The sequence below is a fragment of the Tympanuchus pallidicinctus genome, unplaced genomic scaffold, assembly GCF_026119805.1.
Source record: "Tympanuchus pallidicinctus isolate F22 unplaced genomic scaffold, pur_lepc_1.0 scaffold23, whole genome shotgun sequence".
Classification (NCBI taxonomy): domain Eukaryota; kingdom Metazoa; phylum Chordata; class Aves; order Galliformes; family Phasianidae; genus Tympanuchus; species Tympanuchus pallidicinctus.
Window position 1 is genome coordinate 5,210,797 of NW_026294740.1, and position 25,317 is coordinate 5,236,113.

Consider the following 25,317-nt stretch of genomic DNA (forward strand, 5'->3'; position numbering starts at 1 on the left):
AGCCATTAATTAGTGCTGCAATTGCTCTCCCTGCCCTCGGTAGCTCCAACGTGGGTGGGCACAGGGCTGTGGTGCCCCCAGCGAGGAGAGCCCCAGGGCTGCCAAAGCACTGAGCCCTGTGGTCGGCCACCAGCTCCGTGCCTGCAGCCCCACAGCCCTGCCCATGGGCCAGGTGACTGACCCACAGAAAGATTTCCTGCTGGAGCATAGCTGCATCTGTTATCAGGAGCACAGATCCCTTCCTGGGCTGCTGGGTTGTTTGTTTGCCAGCAAAAGGCTGCTCTCTCCCCCAGCTCTGCGGTGCTCAGCCTGCTTTGCTTTGATCCTGCACAACTCTCACTGTCTAATAAACACAGCAGGATCCAATTCCAGGTCATTACTCAGAGAAAGAGACCCTTCCATGGGCGCAGCAAGAGCTCCAACCCAATTTGAGTGAGCCCAGTGCTCCCAGAGCCGTCGCTGCTGCCACATCGGGGTCTCAGCGGGCCTGGGCTCACAGTAAGCACGATACAAAAATCAGAATGGAAGAGCTTAAAGGCCATGCCAGAGGGATGCTCGTAAATAAGGGCACTCGCCGATGTGGGTCCGTGCCAACAGAAGGCAGCTCAGAGCTCTGCAATCCCTCCAGGACAGCTCCTGGGGGGACAGTTTGCACGTTTGCTCCTAAATCTGTGGCTGCAAGCGAGCAGGTCCTGCATGGACGGGTGCAGAGGACACACAGCAGGGACCTTGCAGGGACCCCTCGGTGACAGCGACCAGGCAAGGAGGTCACACAACACACGTGGCTCAGAGACAGCCACGAAGCAGCACTGTGCCGAAGCAGCCACAGTGCCATCCCTCCCACCACAGCTGTGGGATATTTACTGCCCGTTCCCCCCTAAATCACAGCTGGTGGTGAAGCAGCTCGTGCTCCATTACCGAGAGCTCGTGCCGAGCCACAGAACCGTTGAGCTTGCAGAAATGTGGCCTCAGAGGAGCAGCCCACCCCAGGCTGTCCGGCGCTCGCTCGGGATGATGGACGGTTATGGACCATCTGCACTTCCAGGAGGGGAGAGATTTATGGGCGGCACAGACAGGCAGAAGAGTGTCCATTACTATAACTCACGGTGCCCTCTTCAGAGATATTGTAATCAGGGCCCTCTGCTGCTGCAGCGGGAAAGTCTGGGTTAAGCACTGGCAGGAAGGAAAATCAATTATGTTTTTTTAATACACTGCTGGCAGTGGGTGGGGGTGGGGTGGGGAGCAGTGCTGGCCCCAGTGTGCACACATAGGGGGGGTCTCACCCTCCCCGGAGGTGCAGCTGCTTCCCCAATCCACGGTGCTGAGTCCCCTGCAGCTGAGCCCCCACCCCTCCCAGCCTCATTACTGCCATCACCTTGATTAAGCTTTGATAGAGCCCAGGATTCATGACGACAAGAAGCACCGGAGGGCACCACGAAGCCTTCCTGGCTGGAGCCTGGGAGAGGCAGCACCAATGCCTGCACCTTTCCACCTCCCCCCCTCATGCCATAAGCATTACAGCTGATGCTGTTCAATGGCCGCCTCGTAAACTCCAACCACTCTGCACAGAGCTCCCTCCATTAACCCCTCCATGCTCCACCTGTGGGGCTGCTCCACGGCTCCAGATCTGCAGCCACCACGGGTGCTTCGGTGTTTGTGGTGGATCAGACCATCAGGCAGCAATTAAACCACGAAATAATAAGCAAAGAGCTCTCATTTCAAGGCCCTGCCTCCTGCAGAGGGGAGGTGTGGAGCATGGGATGCTCCGGGAGGGAGAGCAAAGGAACTTCTCCAAGGGGATCTGCACACAGTTTACACAGAATTTGCCAAATGTGGGATTGCAGAGCATCCATCTGTGCAAACTTCCTCCTGCAGCCTTTGAACGCAAGACTTTGGAATGCAATGCTTCGTTTCCTTGCAGCCCACTGTTCAGAGACACAGGGAGACCATCACAAAGACACAGCTGCCCCGGGAGCTGAGCTACTGTTTTGTTTAAATTGGGTGGAGAGAAGGAAAGGCAAACGTTCCTGAAAGTTCAAGGCGAACGAAGCCAGCAGGAGCCAAGCGCTGTGCAGTGAGCGCTCTGCAAGCCTCACAGCCACTGCAAACCCTCAGTAAAACACATGGGGATGGCTGCCCAGGCCCCAGCACCACTCACCCCCACCCATACAGGCACAGGTGAGCAGGTGAGTGGTGCTGGGCTCAGCCCACTCCCACCACCATGCCTTCCCCTGCCCCCGGCACGTCACGCAGGATCAGAGGCGACAACAGCCACGTGTTTCCCCAACCTCGCTGTGTCTGGGGCTCTTGCTTTATCAGTTTTTATCCCGTGTAATATTCATCACGCTGGTTTATTTATGGGCCCCCTCTTCGGGAAGGTATTTTTCAGGGCTGGTGAATAAAACATGAGCCTGTGCTGCTTGTCAGAGCGAGCGCGGCTCCTCTGATGTCAGCCTGACGAACGGCCTTTGGTTTTCTCCAACGACTGCACTTTGAGAGAAATTTATTTGTATTTGGGATCACGTTGGTTGGGGGGATGCGAACGCTTTTCCCTCCAGAATAAATGAAAACCTCGACTATGCAACAGCAGCGAGGCAGCAGCAGGACGGGCACTGAGCATTGCAAGCAATCCCCCATTGCAAGCAACCCCCTGCTGCAAGCAAACCCTTATTGCAAGCAACCCCCTGCTGCAAGCAAAGCCCCACTGCAAGCAACCCCCTACTGCAAGCAAAGCCTCATTGCAAGCAACCCCAGCAGCAGGCAGCTGCCCCCATGAGGTGCTGAGCATCCCAGGATGGTGGCACGTGGAGAGCACCAGGACCAGGCATCGGTGCTGCACTGTGGACAAAACCTCCCCTTCACCGGTTAAGGAACGCCTGGCTGTGACCCAAAACTCCTATTAACAAATCAAACCATAAAACCAACAGAAGCAGCCGGGAGATTTCCCTCCATCATCTGCTAATTTATAGGGTTACTGGTGTCAGCAGTTGGAAAGGAGCAGAATTCTATCAAAGAGGCACTAAAACCCGACGCCGCGCGCTTTAAAACAATCACAAACGCTCATCTGAGAGGACAGCTCGGGACATCATTCCTTGTGTTTAATTATTAATATCCCAGACAAACTAGTTAAATTCCGCTGAAGAAAAGGAGAAGCAATCAGAGTTAAAAATTAGCAGAAGGAGTGTCGTCAATCATCCTGGGGAACATTCTGCAGAAACCTCACTGGAGCTGCTGTGCTCCCCTCTGCTCCTCTCCCTCCTTTGCTGTTCTGTTTTCCTTATCTAGCAGGAAATAAGGGCCAAGTCTTCTCGCTGCTTCATCTCGATTCAGTCAGTTTTATATCTCGCAAACGCATACGCAGATTTCTCTGCTTCTTTATTTGTTCATTAAGACTTCAATAAAAAAAACGTTATAAAAATGCCCCTTTTTGTTGTTAATTGCAATTTCTGTTTTAATATGCAAGTGGTGCGAGCTCTCCTCAGAGACTCCTCGTGCCTCTCTGTAAATACCACATCTGCCTCGCCTCAGATCAGATCCCTCTCAGCCTCCTCTTCCCCACGAGAACAGCCCCAGGGCTCTCAGCCTTTCTTCTTATGGGAGATGCTCCAGGCCCCACCATCTCTGCATCCTCTGCCAGGCTCTGCAGCAGCTCTGCTTGCAACTGGGGAGCCCAGCACAGTGCTCCAGACGTGCCCTCCCCAGGGCAGAGCAGAGGGGAGCACCTCCCTGCCCTGCTGGCCGCGCTCAGCACCGTGCATCCCAGGGAACCATTGGCCACAAGGTACGCTGCTGGCTCACGGTCAACCATTGGTCAACTGTTGCTCAACTGCTGCTCAACCACTGGCTGTTGGCCACCAGGACCCCCAGTTTCTTCTTTGTAGAGCTCCTTTCCAGAAGCTCAGCCCCCAACGTGTACTGATGCATGCAGTCATTCCTCTACGGGTACAGGACTCTACACTCGCCCTAGCTGAACCTCATCAGGTTCCTCTCCACCCAACTCAGCCTGCCCAGCTCTTGCTGAATGGCAGCACGGCCTCCTAGGCTGTCAGCCACTGCTCCATCAGCAAACTTGCAGAGGGTGCACACTATCTCTTCATACAGGTCAACGATGAAGATCCTGACCAAGACTGAACCCAGCACCAACCCTGGGGGTGACTTCTAGCCAGGCTCTGTGCACCACCCAAAGGTCTGGCAGGGAGCACGCTGCAGGCTGCCAGTGCCCCATCACACATGGGGTCACCCCACAGGGAGCACACTGCGACCCAGCAGGGCCACGCCATGCCCGCGTGCAGCAGAGTGCAGGTGGCTCAGCCCTGGGCTGCTGCAGGCTTTATGGAGTGCAGCACTACCGCAGTCCCCAGCGCTTTAAGAGACCCTATTATCCCTCGCCTGTAGCTTCATGCAGTGTAAGTCAGCTCGCTCTAATGTTTCCCATTTCGAATGCCTGCCTCGGGCTGAAATTTTGAGGGAAGTTTTAGCAGGAATGGTTCAGATATTTCCAAGAACGAGGCGGAGTACAGTGCTGTTCTGACACATCCACAGCATTCCACGGTCGCAGTGCTCAGATCCCAAACCCAACCTTGCAGGGCCTGGCGAGCAGCAGGACCCCAAAGCTGCAGCACCCCCTGCCCACAGCACTCAGCTCAGCAGCTGCACCTCCTTGGGGGAAGGGGGTTCCTCTTCCCAAAGCCAGAAAGCAGTTCAGAACATGCTGAAGCTGCAACCCAAGCTCCCAGTGCAGCAGCACAGGGACCCCGAGGGGAGCGCAGCACAGCGGATGCTCACTTGCAAGAGCAGCACTCCGTTGCTGGCAGCAGCAGGAACCTGCTTGTGTTGAAACTCCGACTTCTGGAGTGAGAACAGCTCTTGCCAGGGCTGCTGCAGCAGCAGAAAGAAGGCAGAAATTAGTTTGGCATAACAGCATCCAGCAGCCTCCCAGTCAGCAGTAACACCGACTTTCTGGTTGCTAATTCTGGATGATGGAACTGCGCAAAGCTTAGGATTTCTTTATGCCATCATTTTTCACCCTCAAAAAAAAAAAAAAAACAAAACAAAGAAAGAAAAAGAAAATCCAAGAAGATGTCGGGCTCTCGTGGCAAATGCCTGTTTTGGAAGTAAGCTGCTCTCGTATATTATATTGTTCTGGTACCGCATCACAATCTATCAACGTCGGAGTCCCCAGAGCATAAGAAATCAAAACATCATGAATAAAGTGCAACTTTAAAACTCCAGCAGTCTGACAGCGTTAGGCTGAGCCTCCTAACATGCGGTGCTGTATTGATGCTCTCCCCTAATAAAGTCAATGCTGGCCTAGCTTCGCTGCCTACAGCGCATTTGCTCAATTAGAGGAGAACAAATAAGGCAACAAGCCAAGATGGTGGTAAACACCGCACAGAGCTGCGCCTGGAGCTCAGCAGCCACTGTGCTGCTCTGAAGCTGCTCTGCAGGACCACCCTGCAGGGCTGCAGGCTGAGCACCCGCCTGTAGGGTCTGCAGGGCCAAGCACCCACCTGTGCTGGCATTATCTACAGCTGCACTGGCTCTGCAGCTCCTTCTCCCTGAAGCAGGGCTGCTGCTTGCCAGGAAGGGGATGCAAAGAGATGCAAACTCAGCTCAGATTTTTGCTGCTGATCCACCCAGCCTTGCAGAAGCACTGGGCAAGGGGCACCTAAGCCCCTTTTGCACCAACACTGCTAGCACTGGTGCTGTGCACAGAGCACACAGGCTCGGCCCCAGCCCGCAAGCCCCTCCACGCAGCACTTGCCCCAGGCAGTCCTCATGGTCTCCTCATGCCATCCCAGCACGCAGCATCCCTGGCACAGCCCAGGTGGATCCTCCCATCCTTCTCAGCTCCAACAGGCGCCCGTGTTCCACGGGCAGCTGCATTTCCGTGCCCTCACGCAGCGTTCCTGGCTCTCGGTTTGCATTTTTCAAAGGCAATTAGAACAGCCTGAGCTGCAAAATATGTCAGCGATGGCTCAAGAGACCAGGCAGCACAGGGATTCACGCTTTCACACCTTTTCTGTTGCTCAGAAAAAGCCCACGCAGGTGCAGAAGGAGAACCCAACGAGAGGAAAGAGCAGCTGGTGGGTCAACACCTGATTCACCCATACAGCCCCAGGGAGCTGCCAGCAGGGCTCCCATTGCTCCAGGTGGAAATGTGCTCTGCAGCATCACCAGACTGGGAGCACACCCTCCCCTATACACCCAAAGCGATGCGTTGTTCTCACTGTGCTCCACCCTGCCCTACTGCCCCCCCAGCACCTGTGGGTCCCCATCCCCTCACTGCCATCTGCGCAGGCACCAGGCGCTGCCATTTAGAGCACGGCGAGGGACCCGAAGGAGAACTTGCCCTGCCAAGAAGAGGGAGAGGGAGAGCCAGGAGATGCGGGCAGATTCAGGGTGGGAGAGCTGGGAGCACAGCTAATGGGATGGAGCTGGGAAGGGCAGTGTGGGGAACAGCAGGAAATATGGGCACACAGAGCAAAAGCTGCGGCAGGTCTGAAGGCGAGCCAGGCAGATGGCAAGGCAAGGAACAAAGAGAAAGCAACAGGGATGGAGAAGGGAGGGAGGAGAGGCCATGGCACGGCTCCTGGGACAGGAGAGCCGGTTCCACCTGCACTTTGGGCACATCCTGCTGTGTTCTTTCCCTTCCACCAGCTCTAAATCGCCAACTCCAACTGCAGGGCTTCCACCCAGCCGCCACCTGCAGCGTGGGGACGGATGATGGCACTGCTGCTTACATCAAGCAGAGATCATCCCTGCATTACACACAGCAAGCAAAGAGGAGTGCTGGGGTGTGTGAGGGCACTGGGGGGGAAAACTGCCCTGCTTTGGGGCAAATCTGCTCTCAGACCTGGGACACGGGGTTGCCTCCTGCATTAACACCATCAGCACCTTGCAGACACCACCCAAACTCAGTGCTCAGAGAGTGATGTTCCCCATGAGAGCACTCCTTTGCAGCTGCCTGCACACTTCTTCCCGTCCCCCCCCCTCCCAGCACGTCTCATCGCAGTCCTGTGAAGTCCCCCCCCACCCTATTTGCCCTTTTGCTGGGAACGAGCGGGGCACCAGTACAGCAGAAGGATTTAATTGCATGTCAAAATTAAATCTCTTTTGATGAAGAACAATTCAACTCCGGCTCTGCCTAATCAAATTAACAAAGTCTTTTTTGATTTTCAATTATCTTCTTCACTGGAACACTTTATCCGGCGCTCCTGCGCTCCAGCCGACAAGCCCCGACTAACAATGAAGGTGTTTGCTGCACTTCACCAGCACACGGTGACCACCAGAGCCCTCCTCCATCTGCCTCCCTGCAACAAACCAGGGAAACACGTGCTCTCGGTGCCCTTTTCTCCCCTCAGCTGTACCGTTCCAGATGTGCATGGAGCTCCCCCCGTTCCCGACGGACCCCAGGGAGCTGCAGGAGGTTGATGATGGGCCCCAGTCCCAGCACACAACAGGGGCAGATCCTGCACCCACTGGCACCAGTCCCTGCAGCAACCCCACACCAGCAGGGCTGTGCGCACCGCAGGCATGGGAGCCGTTCCCAGCTCCCTGCAGCTGGAGAGGAACATTAAGCTGTGATGGCAGGACAAAAGGTATTAGAAGATGCTAATTTAATTAAAACAACGCGACAACGGCTAAATGAGCAAGTGAAGGAGAACACCTATCCGCACCGAGGGCACTGCACACAGGAGCAGGGGGATGCAGTGAGGCCCTGTGGCTGCAGGAATATGGTTTGCAGGACAGGAGCTCACCCCCTGAGCTGCATGTGCTCAACGTGCCCTGAACGTGCAGAGCTCTTGGCTCATCCTCCACTTGCAGCCTCCTCCCAGCCCCGGCAGCATGCTGGGTAACCTCCAGCAACGCTCCCAGACACAGCTATGGCAGTAATCCCACTGCAAACAAGGTCTCTGGGGCAGGGAATGGGATTCCATTTGCAACTTCAACTGCATTTACCAGCAACCAACCGGAGCCGTGCTCTCTCCCAGCGGTGCCGGGGGGATACCACATGCATGCAGCCCTTCCTCCAACCCCCACCGACTCGAGATTGCAGCCTGCCGAGCCGGCTCCATCCTGCAGCCGCAGCTTTGCTGCCTTTTCGCTTTATTAAGCTGTTTTCCACGGAAACCATCTTAATTTGGATCGATCTGCAGTTTAGCAGCGCACCTTCCTGCGGGCTCGCTGCAGGTGCACCCCACCTCCCCCCTCCTCCAGCACGCAGCGATCCCACGCGCGGCACAGAAACGGATCCCGGGACTGCAGCAGCACGGGATGCTGTGGGTTCGCGCCCGACGCTGCCGAGGGATCTCAGCGCTGCGGGGTCGAGGGGATTTCCGAGTCCCCACCACCACCCCCAGCTCTGCCCGTCTCCGCGAGCTGCCGCTGCCACCTGCCGGCAATGCGGCCCCGCCGCCGGGCGCAGCCGCGCGCACCCCGCGCTGCTCTGCGCTCCGCATCCCCGCCGCTGCCCGCATACCCTCGCCGCGTGCGTGCGGTTGTGCGTGTGTGTGTGTGTGTGTGTGTATGTGGGGGGGTCCCAGTGCCACGTCCCCAGCCCGCGGATCACAGCGTAGCACCGGACGATGTGACGCTCCACAAAGCTCCCCGTCCCCACACAAATCCCATCCCCTGCGCGAACAGATTGCGAGGCAGAAGGACAGCCCAGATAACCGGCTCGGGTGCCAGATGCCTTCTGCAACACAGAGCGGCGTGAGAGCGCACCCTGGTTTCAGGGTCCTGCCTACCTTGGGGGCGAGCTGAGCTGCGGGGCCAGCGCTATCGTCCCCGTCCCTCCTGCTGCCATCTGTATGGCAAAGGGCGCGCTGAGGGACACCGCTCCTCAGGACGTCAGTTGCTTCCAAAGAGAATCTGTCATCCCCTCTCGGTGGATGGAGGGACTGGCGCCCATTCCCGGGTCTCTCCTGTTCCATTCCCTTTTGTGCGTTTTCCAAAGAGGGGTTGATCACATCCTGGCAGATGCTGGGAGCAGACGCCTAATGGAGGCCATCTGCCACATTTCACAGGGAAAATTATTCAAACTCACTAGGACTTTAATTTAATCAGCTGGCACTGAAGTGGGCACTGGGCTTTCATGTGAGCAGGTGTGAGCACAAATCAGCAAAGGCAAGGAAAGCATTTCATCTCCATTCACTGCGCCCACAGCAGAGGAGCTGCTGCGCTTTCCCCAGCACTCTGCACCAGTGCAAAGGCGCCGCACGCTCTGGTGCATGCAGTCACCCTCAGGAATAGATAACGACACGTCTGCCACAGAAAGGAATGAATACAGCACAGCTCCTGCAAGGAGCAGGTTGGTGGCTGCCCCAGGTGCTGCTCTCCCCTCACTGGGCCACTCAGCCGTCCCGCCGCGGCCGCTCCATGCACACAGACATGGAACAGGCTCAGGCCATGGACTGAAAGGTGAAAAGTGCAGGACGGCAGAGGAAAGGAGATGGGGTGGAGGTCCTGGAGATGGTTCCATAAGTGTTCATTCAGCCACGTGAAGCAGAACCCCCCTGCACTGCAGAGGACATCGGCTCCAGCAGCTCGCATCAGCTGGAGCTGACTCCAAAGCTAGGAGCTCATCTAAACCCAAACCAGTAAACAGGACACACTGTGCAAACACAGGGACACTCACCGCATCCCTTCCCTAAACATCACGCTCAGCACTTTCTCCCTGACCACACGTCCAGACTCAAAAACTACAACATGTTTTATCACATGCAAGGAACCAGGGGTTCCCTGGTTGCCCCAATGCAGCCACTGTGCAAACCCACTGGCCACACAACTTTGCAGCTCTCCAGGTTTGCACACAGCTAGAAAGCAGCACCAGCTGCTGCAGCATCAGCTCCCTTCTACCAACTTCCATCCCAGCACACCAGGACCCGGCTTAGCTGGAAAACCCAATGAAATCGGGCAGAGAGGGAACAGGGATAACTTGGCAGCTGCTCACATTTAGTTTACACCTTCTTTGCCAGTGTGGAAGGAAACAAACGACCTGTGAAGGGAGCGGAGCGCAGTGATTCATTACCCCTGATGTGTGATGATGGCTTAATTATTTTTCTAACTGGAGAGAGAAGCTTTCTGACAGCAGGTGCAAATTAATTCTCCACTGTTTTAAGGAGTGATCGGCCCAGGACAAGCGGAAAACTGGAAAACCTAATTAAATCGGGAGCTGGGTGGAATAAATGGAGCGGGGAGTTTGTTTGCACGGTGCTGACTGATATTAACGATTGGTGGTGAAGCACCGGGGCTCCCGGCAGGACCACGGAGCTGTCAGAGCTCCACGAACTCCGACCCCTTTGGGCAGGAGGTGCCGAGGAAATACGGCCCGCGGATGGCGAAAGGCAGCGCTGCGCCTGCGGGGAGGGGCGGTGGGATGTGGGGCCGGGAGCTCCGGAGCGCCCCGGGCAGCTCCAGCGCTCCGCCCGACGTCCCCGCAGCCCCCAGGCACCTGAAGGGTTTTTGCCACGGGGGGGAGCAGCCTCGGGCTGCCTGGGAACATCGCGGGCTCCGACATCGGGGAGGAAGGAGGTGATGCTGAGGTTGCCATAGAAACAGGATTCATCCATCCCCGCAGCTCCAGAGCGCGGCTCGGCGCGGCCTCCCGCAGCCCCCTCCTCTGCCCCGCAGCGTTGGGGGCCGTCACATCCTCCTCCTCCTCCCCGCTGCTGCTCACACCTCGGCCCGGGGCTTCTGCCCGCCCTCGCTGCCGCGAGCAACGGAGCTCAGGGCACCGCTCCCATCCCACCGCTCCGGTGCAAAGCCCTGCAGAGCTGTGGAGGGACTTGAGGGTCCCATCAGCACGCCCGGCCCCATATTGCACACAGCCAAAGCAGCGCTGCAGCACCAACACCGCAGCGTGACACGCAGCTCGGGCACAGACACCGCGGTGTGGCAGCTCCGGGGGAGGCAGCCCTGCCAGCACCCGTGGCTCCAGCGTCAGCTCCCCCCCATCCCCAGTGATGCTGCTGCCCAAGAAGCCGGAGCTGCCCACAGCTCTGCTCCATACCTGAGCACCAGCAGTGCTGGGAAAAGAGCCCTAATTGCTTTTTGTTTTGCTGTTTCTCCCATCATTAAATCCCTTCTTCATCCCTAATAGTTTGGGATTATATGAAGGTTAATATGTTTCAGGTTCCACACAACTACAGCTAATTAACAAACAGTCCCTTCAATTCCCTTTAATGCCTACACATGTAATGTGATCACTGCAATTACCTGGTTCCCAAAGCCATTACAAACCACAGAAAATTAGCTGGAATAAGTGATAATAACCTTCCTTTATTGGTGCACACAAGGAGAGCTCTCAGGGCAGCACCCCCCAGCCATGCCCAGGTGAGCTGTGCAGCTGGAAGGGGCCGTGTCCCTGCAGCTGCTGGGGTTCAGGCTCAGCACTGCTGTTGGGGAGCATCGCTCCCAGCTCTGCCTTCTGCCAATGGAAAGGAGGCTGTAATTAAGCAAATCCCCCCACACACACCTCCTGCATGCTCAGGGTGCCCTCAGGTGAGCAAGCAGAGTTCTGCTCCCAGGGGACGTCCTCCCTGGTGACAGGGGCAGCGCAGGGCTGGAACCCGAGGGGTGGATCTCAAAAGCACCTGGGGAGAGGGATGAGGTTAGAGCTACTCAGCATCGACCCTCATAGAGAGATGGGGAGGGGACCCAAGGGAGCGGGACAGCCCCACTCCACACCCATCCATTGAGAAGCTGTGCCATCGTCTGCAGACCCCCTCTGGACCTGGACCAACCTGCCCCACGGGACAGCCCTCCCCCAGCCCTGCCTGGGGAGCAGAGCTGCTCCCTCAGCAATCAACACCACTCCAACCATTCCCTGCTCCAGGGATGGACAGACCCAGCGCCAAAGGATGCTAGGAGCTCTCAGCAAATTGCTCCATTGCTCTATTAGCCCTCGTTAAAAAACCCATCCCCATCAGGCGAGCCTCAATTTCCAGCTACTGCATCCTGAAACGCTTGCGCCTGCCAGATTAAAGAGCTCTCTAACAATCAGCATCTCTGCTCCATCAGTTACACTGCAGAGGTGATGCACACTTTCTCTCCGGAGTTCTCAGACCAGAAGCAGCATTGGCTGCAGGGCCCCTCCTCAGCCCCAGCATCCTCCCTGCGTGCCCAGAGCACCCTCCAGCGATGGGCTCCCGTGCAAAGAGCTCCTTCTGAATGTAAATTGGGAACAGCCTCGGAGCACCGGAGGAAAATCACTGTAAACAAAATCTCTGTTGCCGTGGAAACCAGTAAAAATAGATTCCCCACGCTCCCCCTTTTGTGCCGGGTATTATACAGCTGGTCTCCTTCATTCCGCATTATTATTACTTTTTAATTATGAATAATTTCCTCCCTTCTATAGGAAGACGGAGTAAAAAAAAAAAAAAAACCCAAAAAAAACCAACAGAACTTTTCCAAAGGAAGGGCCTTTAGGACACATTTCGGTATGCAAATGAAGGCAAACACGCATTCTGTAGTGTTTACGCCACAGGGTAAAAATCCTCCTGCGTTAACTCTTCCCATTCCACATCCCCCCCTTTTCTTCAGTGCGAGGGGAGGTGAGCCTTGCCGTCCTGCTGCAGGATCTGAGCAGCACAGAGATGGGACTTTGCAAAACCACGTGAGCACGGTCCCCAGCTGGAGCCTGACTTGGTGCTACGTGCATCACCACGAGGATGCTCCTCCATCGGGATGCAGGCAGGCCTCAGCACGGTGCCAGTGAGCTCCTGGCAGCGGCTCCTGCCCGGCAGAAGGAATGGAGCAGCCTGGCCTCAGCCCACGACACAAACTGCACACGGCCGTGAAGGAGCAGATGGACGGCGCTGGGGAGCATCCCGGTGCCTGCAGAGCTGATGTCCTGCCCGCCCTCCTGCTGCTCGTGCTTCCCCCTGTCCCGCAGGGCTGTGGCTGCCCGCCCGCAGCTCTGCCAATTGGGGGGTTTGGAGAGCACAAAGCATGGGGGTGGGCTGTGGGTCACGCATCTGTCTGCCTGTCCGGGAGGTAAGGAGCTGTGCAAGCACACAACCTGCTGCCACGGGTGCCCCAAATCGATTCCTTCCTCCAGAAGGAGCTGGGCCAGTCGATACAGGGAGTGCAACTTTGAGAAAGTGGACTGTACCCCATTACCCAGCACTACAAGCACAGCAGAGACCTTCCCCTGCAGGAGAGAGGGACGATTTACTGCGGATCCCACAACAAAACCAACCAGCCCCAGAGTGCTACACTGCTAAAAGGCCATCTGTCCCAGTGCTGAGCATTGCTTCCCTCTGCTGTGTCTGGGATGGGCGCAGCCCCCTCGGATCCACACGGGGCACAGGCAGCTCCCTGCACGTGAACCAACAATGGAGATCCAGGGGCTGAAGCTGCTCCTGTTGTTAATTTCCATCCCAGAGACACGTGTGCACTTTGTTTGTAGTCAGAATTTGCCTGGCTCTCAGCCCCTGGATCTCATTTCATCTCTTTGCTGCTAAATCAGAGCGCTCGCAGAACCCTCTTGATCACAGCTCAGCACTGCTGATGTCGCACGGCTGCTTCTCAGACTTCTCCTGGATGAAAGTTCAGCCCCCCCCCCGCGTCACATCCCGCTTCCAGACCAGGAAACGCTTTTTTGCACACCCCCATTTCAACACCATTTCTCCAGCACAGACTCCAAGAGCAGCCCCAGCATTCCAACACAGCACAGAGGCACAGCGGCCCCCAACATGCCAGCATCCCCCCCATGCACACACATTACTCACCCCACCAGCTCGACGCGAGCACAGCAATTAGCAGATTCCAGCCACAGCAATGCAACACCAAGCTTCAGCAGCCCATCTCCAGGTGCCAGTGGGGGAAAATGCCTGCAAAGAGCAAGCACTCCCCTCCAGCTCCTGCTTTGCAGCAAGAAGGTCCCACCCCTGTGCAGCCAATGAGCTGCACATGGGCCAAGGGCACAGGTGAAGCAATCGCCACCCCAGCACCGTTTCCTGCACTCCCAGCAAGTCCAGCTCTCAGCTTGGCTCTTGCCAAAAAAGCACATGGAGGAGGGAAGGATGGAAGCTGCAGATGCCCCGCAGGCACTCGCTGCTCACCTCGGGGCTCAGCAGAGCACACAGACGGGCGCATCGCTGCGCTGCACCCTGCATCCATGGGGTGACACAGAGCCCCCGGGGATGGGGAGCAGGGTGCAGTCAAGGGGACCCAACTTTCTGCTCCAGCCCACGCCTGCATCCTCCTTCAACTCGCAGCAATTACACTCGCATTCTGCTAGACAAATAGATTTTACAAGCCCTCAGTTAAATGCGGATAATTACAGCTGCCTGCACCAGGGGACAACCCTGCCCGGGCTCAGGAGAAGGAACCACATCCCGGCTCTGCTAATGCTGTAAATTAGCACAGAGCATCCCAATGGCAGCAGAGCAATTATCAGAGATCCCCCCCTTCCTGTTCCCCTCCCCCCCCCCCGCCCTGTGTGTGTGTTTCCAGGCATATGCTGCTGTTAATGGGGCTTCTGTCACTTCAGCTGCTGGCGGAGATTATTTCATCTTGGGAACCTCTTCCCATGTCGAAGCGCAGACTTCCAGCTCTAAATCATCACCGGGGGAACACGCAGGTGGAGGGGAACGCAGAAGGAAGCAGCAACTCCTGCAGCACTGCTGGGAAGGGCAAGGCAGCATTGGGCAGCCCAGAACAAGGGGTCTGCCAGCACTGAGCCCCCAGAGCTCTGCAGGACACACTGAGCCCCCCCTGCACCCACCTCAGGGCACTCCTCCCTGCAGCCCAACAGAGAAAAACAGGCGATGCAAAGGGAAACTGCTGCAGTTTTCCTGATGCCCCGTCACAGCACAGCCCCTCAGTCTGACTCCACCAGGCTCCCACCACAGCCCTGCTGCCATGCAGTCTGTGGGATGGGCACCCACTCGTGCCCAGGGGGCTCCTAGCAGAAGGAGCTCATGTGCTTGGCTGCTGCTGAGAAGCCTCAATGTTCCTGAAATGTCACCTCCTCCCAGGCAGCTCCATGTGCAGGGCTTGGGATGCGCCAGAGCATCGCTGCCATGTAGGTCAGAGCAAGGAACAGCGCAGCGCCTCCAGGAAAAAGGGTTTTCCTCCTGAGCTGGTACCCAGCATGGGAGCTCTGTGAGGCATGAAGCCGGGGTGGGAGTGGGAATGGGATCTAAACACTGCTGGGACCTGGGCTGGAGATAAGCAGCATTTGCTGGAGGCTCTTTGCAGTCCTCAGAGCAGCGCATCAGCATCAAAAAGCACCTGCAGAACTGGAGCAGCGGAGGAGCATTGCTGGGCACCAACACACATCATGAATGCAGTACAGGCAGGTCCTCACAGATACATCCCTGTGACCCTGCAAGGACCGCACTGCCAAGGACCCTGCACAGCCCCACTGTCTGCCCACAGGGTGCAGGGATCCCAGCCCCTCTCTGTTACCCCCTCAGCCATAGCAGTGTAGGACCTGTAGCAGCAGCCTGTGTGCCCTCTGCACCTCTGGGAGAGCCAGGGCTTTGTGCTCTGCATGCAGCCAGTGGGGCTGAGAAATGCCACACTTGCACAGGGCTGAGCCCCACAGGAGGGAAAGATCAGCTCAGGGATTGGCAGAGGGGTGGGATGCGATGAGACAGGATAGGATGGAATGGGATAGAATGGGATGGGATGGGATGGGATGGGACAAGATGGGACAAGATGGGATGGGACAAGATGGGATGGGACGGGACAAGATGGGATGGGATGGGACAAGATGGGATGGGATGGGATGGGATGGGATGGGATGGGATGGGATGGGATGGGATGGGATGGGACAAGATGGGACAAGATGGGATGATATGGGACAGGTGCATGCAGCAGCGAGGCCACCCAGCCCCATGATCCTGCAGAGCTCAGTGACCAGCACACGCGCGCCTCTCCCCTGCCATGTCACAATGATGGAGTGCAGGATGCAGGCACCTTAATGGTTTCATCAACTTAGCTACTTTTTATGAGAAATTTGTTCCAATCCGTCCACTTTCCCAGGCTGCTGTCACTTTAACAGATGCCAGACTAGAAAGAATAATAACCGTGATAGGAAAACTTTGCGCTGGAGCGATCAGCGTCCCGGGGAGGGGGAAGGGGGTGGGCGAGGGCTGATGTCTGCAGGAGCCCCGAACAGCTCAGAGCTCAACCTGCCACTGTCAGAGACGCTCCAGTGCCCTCTTCCACCCCGACGGGAAACAACCACACGCACACACGGGACGCGGCCGAGGACAAGAGCGGTCCCTCCGCCTCAGGAAGCCCCCCTCTCTCCCACACCCCCAGTGCCTATTTCAGTCCCAACGCCTCTCCCCTCCCAGCCCCGCGCCCCCCACGCAGCTCTGCTCCGCCGTCCCACCCGCAGCCCTCCCGCTCCCCGCTCCCACGCTCTGCGCAGCGCTCAATTATGCCCCAGAGCGCTCTGTCACTTACTCCTTCCACCCACAACTTTGCCAATTAACTCCGGCTTCTCTCCTGCTGCCGCCCCGACTGCGCTCGCCAGGGAACAGCCGCCTGCAGCAGGCGGAGCCACGGGGAGGGATGGGCAGCAAACTCCACCGTGGGGCAGGCACCCCTCCATTCTGGGGTCTCCCTGCAGCCAGAAATCAGCCCGTGGCAAGGGGAAAATGAGCATCCCTGCAGCTGTGGGGCATACAGCAGCCGTAGGGCACACTGCAGCTATTGGGCACACTGCAGCCATGGGGCACACTGCAGCTATTGGGCACACTGCAGCCATGGGGCACACTGCAGCTATGGGGCACACTGCAGCCATGGGGCACACTGCAGCTATTGGGCACACTGCAGCTATTGGGCACACTGCAGCTATGGGGCACACTGCAGCCATGGGGACACTGCAGCTATAGGGCACACTGCAGCTATTGGGCACACTGCAGCTATGGGGCACACTGCAGCCATGGGGCACACAGCAGCTATGGGGCACACTGCAGCCATGGGGCACACAGCAGCTATGGGGCATGCCACAGCCGGGGTTGAGAGCTTCCCTTCTGCATCCAGAGGGTTTGACACAGAGACAAAGCAGCAGCAAACAGTGATGAAACAGCCTGTGGGCCGCCCTGCTATTTAGCAGGTTTAGCACTTCCACGATGGGATTGCAGGAGTGGCTGAAAAGGATCCGGTGAGGGCAGTGCAGCATCCCCTGCCCCACACAGCACCAGCAAGGATGAGCTTCTGACAGCAGCTCCTGTTGGATGTGCCTGCCCCACTCCTGCCCTCCTGTGGAGGCTGTGCCAGGCACGGGGACACTTGGCACCCTCTGCCCCATGCCCTTCTCCTGAACCCCACGTTTTGGGCACAGAGATAACGTCTCAGCCCCAAACCCCGACCCCTGTACCAGTGGGGCACAGTACAACGGGGGGGATTCCCTGGTGCTGCGATGCCAGCCCTGCCCAGCACTGCTCAGAGATGAGTCACTGCTGGGAGACGAGTTCTATTTAAAGGGCGTCATTCGTAGAAAAACTGAGTTTTAATAACAGGGCAGCAAACGAGGAGAAAATACCAAACTTCCAAGTGGAACACATCCACTGCTCGGAGGCACGAGCATCGCACAGAGATCTGTAAGAAAGGCACTGGGAGCCCCCGGCTGCTCCCTGCTACTCCTGTGCAGGAGCATCCCCAGCCCCAAAGCATCGGGGCAGGCGCCCTGCGCACAGCACAGCCACGGCACAGGAGTGGGGTGATGGGAGAGCAGTGATGGAGCTGCGCTGTGGGAGGGTGGGTAGAGACAGCGTGGAGCTCGCTTTAAAAATAGATCAAACTCTGCGCTCCGGAGCCATTTCATTAGAGCAGCGCGAGCTGCTGGGCTGCTGACACCTCTGAGAAGTTTTTCCTTTACGGATCTGGAAAACAGCTGAGGGGAAAAACGATGATGACAGCAGCGCGGGGCTGTTTTCCACAGGAGAAGTGAGGGAAGGAGCACCCAGCAGCACTTGGAGCCCAGAGGGCACTGCCATCGGGCTCCGTGCTGCTGTGGATCTGAGGCTGCCCCCAACTCGATCAAAGCTCCTTCTGGGTGTTTTCTGGGACTTTCCTAAGCTCAGAACACAGTGTGGCAGCGCTGGGTCCCAAAACGGAGCAGACCCCGCATCAACAGATCAGATCCAACCCTGCAGCGCTGAGCGCACACCGCAGCAATCTGTGTGCAGTTGCTGGAGCTCTGTGCTCCTCAGGTCCCGGTGGGCTCCTGCTTGTTGTGCCAGGGCCCTGTGGGGCTGACAGACCCAACCATCGCATATCCTGAATGGGAAGGGACCCATAGGGGACAGTAGGAGAAGCACCTTGGAGTGACAGCACCGTTGGCCCCGTGTCAATGCCACACTTGGTTTGTTCCCCTGCCCTCGGCCTCCTCAATCCCCTCTTCACACATAGCTCTGACCCCAAGGGAGGAACGACTGGGCCACGTTCCGCTCTGCCAGAATTTAACGAGTAATCAGTGCCAGGGTCACCTTTCCCTGGGTGAGGTCCCATGAATACTGGATGCAGACACAGCATGGCACAGCGGCTGCGTGGGGAGCAGAGCTGCAGCAATGGACCTCAACCCTGGAATGCTGAGAACTTGCTGCTGATACCCACGTGCCCCATCCCATGGCTGGGTGCCAGAGCAGCACAAAGAGCCGTCCCATGCAATGCTCTCCAGGGCCCTATAGCTGTGATTCTCAGCTCCTCCTGCAGCTCTCATCCCAGCTGGGGGTTGGCCGGAGGGGCTGTGCCATAGGGATGCATTCCAACACAGCCCTGGAGCATGCAGCCCCCAGCTGAGGCTCCCAACGCTCCCCTTTTGTGCGCGTCGCAATTGACTCCTGTTCTTAAAAGGAAAATTGAGAAGGGGGGGGAATAAAAAACAGAAATGCCTCTGAATCCAACCTCAGAGAAAGCGTGGGAGCTCTCCGGAGAGGAGGAAAGCACTTTCTCTATAATTCACCTTTTGTCATTTAATCACCATCCCTTCTCTCTGCGGTGCTGCTGGGTAACGGCTGCGCGAGGGGAAATCCGCCTCACGGTGCCCGGGGAGCACTGATACCTCCAGCACCAGGGCTGTGAGCATCCCCTGCTCCCAGCCACAGCCCCACACCTCCAAGCCCTGGCCCTGTTCACCGGCACGTTCGCCTCTGCTCTGAAGCAGCTTACCGTGGAGCTGGCGGAACGCCAGAGTCTTTTTAGAGCAATGTGAGCCATGCCCGGGGAAGAGCTGATCATGTGTCATGGAAACAACTTCGTGCCACTCAGAGCGCGGTGACACGTGGCCACAGAGCTGGGCTCCTCTCCGCGCGGTGCCGTGGGTCAGCAATGCTGTGTGCCGTAGCCCTGAGCGTGGCATCAAGGCCCACGGATGCGCAGTGGCATCAACGGGGCTGTGGGGCTCCCCTAGACATTGCTCCTGGCAGAAAGCAGCTTGGGGCTTTGGGCAGGCTTAAGGCTGCAGAATGCAACCTTAGCACAAATGGCCTCGCGTTGGTTCAGCCTCAATCATGCAGCAGGAAACAAAACTCCATCTTCAAAGCAGGGCCAGTTCCTGGAGGAAGGAGCAGAGCACCTCAGAGGGCACCACTTCCAAGCTGCCTGGAGAGCAGAGCTTTACTTAATGCAAGGAGAGGAAATAAAGTCCACAGCAAGAGGAATAAAGCTCACAGAGAGCAGCCCCAGAACTAAGCGGATAAAGAACGGAGCCAACGGGATCTGAGCCACAGGAGCTGGGGAGCACCAGAAAAGCGTGCATGGCACAGAGCACAGCTCCCAGCAGCAGGGGAAGGGCAGAGCACATGGAGCCAACAGCACAGAGAGCAGCACTGAGCAAACGGGATGCAGTGAGAGGCAGCAGAACCCTACCAAAGCTTCACCCTTCCTGCAGGGTGGGCAGTGCGTGTGGCCCAGCATGGCACCATGGGCAGCAGCAGCACTGGGCACTGCTAAACCTCAAGCAGCACCAAGTTCAGAATGCTGCGTGTACGGACCATGCAAGAATTGCTGCTCTAACCTGGAAAAACACTCAGAGAAACATCTAGGTACATTACTCAGTTCCAAGCTGACTATGAGTCACCATCTCCTGCATCTGTGAGAAAAAAAAAGCAAAAAAAAAAGCAAAAAAAAAAAAAAAGCAAGTGTGTTTCTGGGTTGCTTGCTTGGGAGGAGAGAGATTTCCAGGAGAAATGAGGAGGGGTGGCTGGGATTTGTGCACAGCATCAACCCATCCGGAGCCATAGCAGCAGAGCAGCAGCGCAGGACATTTCCTGGGGCACATCCCCACAGAGGGGCCGAGCAGAACGTTTTGGGATCCCCACACCTCACCTCCATGAGCTTTCTGGACTGCTTGGCTAAACCAAGAGCCCAAATCCGGGCTGCGCATCAGCTGGAAAGCCTCCATCCCATCGTAAACAGAACGAGCTATTTATAAAACCCCCCAAAACCTCTTTTTTTCTTTAATTATTATCATAAAAAAAGAAAAAAAAACAACCAAACCCAGACCAACCAAAGAAATAAACGAAGCAGAAGACGCCGCGCCGTGCTGCTGAGCGCACCCCAGCACGGCTCTGCAGCGCTGCGCCGCTCCCCAGGCAGTGCCCAGCGGAGCAGATGGCAGCGTGGGCGCGAGGTACCAGCCTCCTGGCAATCCGAACAGCTGTTACCGTTAGAAAATGCTAATTGCCATCAATCAGGACAGCACCTACCCACATTTACATGCAAGCACCAAAAAAAAAAAAAAAAAAGAAAAAAAATTACGTCTAAATTTCGCCCAGAGTGCAACACTCACTGCATGTTAAGTAAGCGGAGCTGCTGTGGTGCTGCAATGGCGATGGGCGCAGCAGCACCCGCCGGTGGTGGTCGAAGGAACCGGGTGCCCCTTCAGCCCCACAGCTCCTTTTGCTCCAGGAACACGCGGTGCTCCACCCCCTGAGAATGGTTGATCAGATCCCGTTCCAGGCACATGTCAGTGCTGTGGGGCAGCCCCCTCCCTGCAGCCCCCTTTGGATGCGCTGGCATCAGGGCACCGCTGCCAGGCTCCTACAGCCCTGTGCTGTGCTCTGGCTGCAGCCCTGGAAGCTGACAGGCTCCCACTGGTGTGAGCAGGTTGCAGCACCGCTGCACGCTCCCTGCAGCTCCCACCATCACTCAGCAGCCGAGGGAATGGCTCCGAGCTGCAAGGTCACTCAGCAGCACCATCTGTCCGTGCACCGCGTGCCTCACCCTGGGGAGAGCAGGGGAGAATGAAGGCAGCACGCCAAAGGCCAGCCCCTCCAAGCAGTGCCTGCAGCCACCGCCTGCACCGATGCACTCTCCACTGGGGTGCACCCACCTTGCCCATTTGGGACCACACGCTGAAGCACCCTGACAGCTCTGTGCCCCCTGTCTGCAACAGGGATGATTTTGGGGAGGTGAAGTCACTTGCACTCAGGCTCTGAAGTCACACCCATCTGCTTATGCTACATCTCCTGTGCCTCAAAGTGTCACAACAAGAGAGCTATCTCTGTCAAGGCAGTCATCTCCCACACACTCTGTCCCAGATGCATTCCCAGCACAGCTGGGCACACAGGGATCAGGGCCACACCAAGCCCAGCCACTACAGAAACACTGGACCTGACTTCATGTGCAGACTTCATAATGAGGAGCACTTCAGCAGGTGCTGGGGCACATCGTGATGCTCAGGGACACTTATCCCAGCACTGGTGCCACAACCTCAGTGACACTGCCCCAGTGGTAACATCCCAGTGTGCTCAGCCTCAGCCCCACATCCTCACCCCACCCCAGTGGGAGCAGCCCACCTCCTGGCCCTACACCAACCAACCCCAGCACCCCAGACCAGCCCCAGGATCCCCACGCTGGCCCTGCGGCAGCACAGTGTCCCACTGTGAGCCCTGCTGTGCTTGAGATTGTTTCCATATGGGAGCACCAAGCAGAGCTGCCAGCTCCCGGCTCCAGCGCTTGCTGCTACATCTGGAAACTCTTCTCACCCTTAATTGTTCTTAATGCTTTAACACGCAGAGTGACTAATAAGACACTAATTGGGAGGCCTGAGCAGCGAGAGGCGGTGTGGGGAGCACGGCTGGCAGTGCCCTCTGTGCTGTGCTGCTTCTCTCCCAGCCACTTCGCTGCCACGGTGCTGCAAATGTCAGAAATCTCAGCAAAACGAATGCCTTCTTGGCCTGTCCCAAAGCAGTGAGCAAACCCATCTCCCGAAGGCACCGTGAGCCAGGAGGTGCAGATTTCAGCTCACTGTCTCACAGCTACTTGTCGGCAGATGAGGAGCTGGGCGAGAGGAGAGTGGCAGCAGTACAGGGGCTTTGGGGTGGGGGAGGCTTTCACTGTGGGCTCTGAGAAATGGGGACACAGAGAATGGGGACACATAGGGATGCGTGGCCCCGCTGCAGGAGCTGGGGCTGCAAGCCCATCCCATCCCGCAGTGCACCAGCCCTGCCCCGGGCACACAGCGCTCACTGCATCTGCTCTACAGCGGGAAATAGCACAAATCTTGTTACACACCGCCTAAGCCTCCCTGGGCATGTTTTCTATAAATCTCCTGGAATTTATTATATGATAACTAGCCTGGAAAAGCCAAATTAAATCCACAGCCAAGAAACTGACTTTCAAGTGTGACCCAATTTCCTCACTCGGAGGGGAGGGGGAGAGGGGATCCCGGTGACAGCCGCTCCCAGGCTGACCTCCCCCTGCAGCCGCCCCCCGTCCTCCCCCTCTCTGCAGCCCCGTGCTGACTTTGGGGATGGAGCTGCAGCCTTTCATGTCTAAGCGGATCTAGCACTCCCACTCATGGAACAAAAGCGCCTCGAGGGCTCCCCTTTCTGATGTTGCTCAGTTTCAAGCCTTCTTTCCAGGAGCGCCTTCCCCGCGGGAAGGGCTCGGTTGGATTGGAGGATGATGGAGAGCATCTCCGCGGGGCTCGGTGACATGCCAGCTGCTTTTGCAGTAAGGACACATCTGTGAGCCCCCCTGAGCCAAGCCGAGCGCCAGGCTGCTGCCCTGGGGCTGGGGATGCCACACGGCCATCCGTGACAGCCCCAAGCTGGCCACCCCCAGCACACAGCACCAGTGGCAGTGCAGGGTATGGGGCAGCACGGGGCTGTGCAGCCCTGGGGGTGGGCTGGGGCTGTTGTTCTGGAACAGCGTGCACTGGCAGAGCTGCATGTGGGAAGCTTGCATAATAACGGCAGCCCACACTACGCCTGCTCCTACCCAGCATGATCAGACCCTTGCTTTCATGAGCAATAACATCCACCCAAAGTTTTCTAAAAGACAAAAAAAAAAAAAAAAGAGCTTCAAGGTGATACACAGAGCTCAGCTTCCTTTGCTGCCTTCAAGCTGATTAATGCAGCTGAGGAAATACATCTGCACAGCCTCCTCGCAGAGGCTTCTCTTTAATCCTTCTCTCAGGACAACCTCTGCCCCCAGCAGGGGGACGCAGCTCCTCCAGTTCACACTCATTTCCCCACTCCAGAGCACTCCTATGGGACAGATGAAGCAGTGCAGCAGCAATGGGGGGCTCTCCCCACACCACTGAGTGCTGTCCCATGGGAGGTACACACACACCGCATCGCATCCCATGCAACACCCTATCATTGTGATAGCTCAGATCGGACCATGGGAAGCAGGACCTGGCCCCAGCCCCACAGAGACCACGCGCTCCCTCCCTGCCCAGCTGTGTGGGGATGAATAGACAGACATACCTGGGAGTGGAGAGGTGCTGTGGGTGCAGCTGGAGCTCACGCCGATGTCTGCCCCTGTGCGCAGTCGGGAAGAGCCGTCGGGGTCTCACAGCAGCGGCTGCTCAGCCTGCAAGAGAGAGGGAGAGGCTCCAGTGCTGTCCCTGTGTAGGCATCACTGCTAATAACGGAGGAGGATGCAGCAAAGCTGCTGAGCGGCACAGCTTGCAGGCTGTGCCCCATCCCAGCACACAGCACGTCCCACCTGGCTGCAAGGGGCACAGCACAGCCCCCCCGGGCTCAGGGTTTCCCCTTGGTGGGGGCATCCCAAAGCAGGATGCAGCACACAGCCTGGGGAACGGGAGAAGCAAACACCCCCAGCCCCTCAGCTCCTCCTGTGAGACAGCTGCAGTCCCACACTGCGTCTGAATGGCTCCATTTTGCTTTCCCCCCACTAGGCAAAGTGGGCAATCCTTTATCATGCATCTCTCGCTGTCAAGGCCTTTCTTGACACCAGGTGGGACAGCATCAATCTTGGCACTGAGCATTCACTATCCACCCCACGACCCCCCGCAGTGGCCCCCTGAGCCCATGTGAGTGATGGAGCCTGCAGTGCAGCGAGATGGGCCCCACACCAGGAGCAGATTTATCCCCATGGCAGAACAGGGGGCAGAGGGTGGCAGATAAGTCATTGGGAAGCTGCAGGAATGTCTTTCAAGGTCCTCCAAGGTTGGCTCATTACAAAACAAAGAGAAGAGGGAAAATGAGTGCCCATAGCAGCACGGCACACAAGCAACCCTCCCGTTCCAAGCAGCCTAGCACTGGGGAAATGCAAAACAGAGCTCTGGGTGAGGGTTGATGGTGATACCAGGACAGGGCACAGCCAACAGTACCACCTGCACAGATTTGAGCAGCACACAGGGAGCACGGCACCCGGATGGGGCCATCGATCTCTGTGCAGCAACTGCAAAGCTGCCCCATCCCATAGTGCTGCTAAGGGACCAAGAACCACTGCTGAGAGCCCACAGAGCAACTCACACATCAGCACCACGCACGGGGTGCCCTCAGCTCCAGGCATCCCCACTGCGTGCAGCCTACAGCAAGCACTGCACCTGCAAGACCACGGAGAGCCCCGGGGAGGAGAGGACCCATGAGCCGTGCAGGGAGTCCCCAGGCTTCCCCAACCTGCTGGAATTCCCCTTCCATCCAATTATTCCCGCTCATTAGGCTCTGCTCCTGATTAACGTGCATAGCAAGAGCTCAGCTCAACAGAACTGCATGCTTCAAAGCCCCCCCCCAGCCCCCGCCATCAGTCACCTCTGAAGTCAATCTGTCACAGCCCAATTTCCTAATCCACCCTGCACGGAAACCCATTTGCTGCTCTCCCTCAAATTAAGCTCCACTCGCAGCTCTGCTCCTCTCCTCCTTTGATTATTTTTGTTACCAGACACCGAAGCGGAGCGCAGGGTTAAGTGGAGATTCAGCCGTGCGGGCTCCTGAGAGCAGTTTTTAATCACACACATGGCTCCTGTGCTCTCCCACCTGCACAGCCACCATTAATCACCGCCAAACCACCTCCTACAGGCAGGGGACCCACAGCCCCAGGGTGCCCATAGCCCATGGGTAGCACTGCTGGGCTCCTCTCCCCGTCACC

The 25,317-nt window shown here is 57.3% G+C and overlaps 1 protein-coding gene across 1 annotated transcript in view; it reads right to left on the reverse strand.

Moving 5' to 3' along the window:
* RBFOX3 (RNA binding fox-1 homolog 3) overlaps positions 1–13,952 on the reverse strand; it is a 49,176-nt gene extending 35,224 nt beyond the window's left edge. The window contains 2 exon segments of the mRNA XM_052687571.1: positions 13,737–13,828; positions 13,830–13,952. Of these exon segments, the coding sequence (XP_052543531.1) occupies positions 13,737–13,828; positions 13,830–13,919 (182 nt within the window). The 5' untranslated portion in view covers positions 13,920–13,952.
* Positions 13,953–25,317: the final 11,365 nt, after the last annotated feature.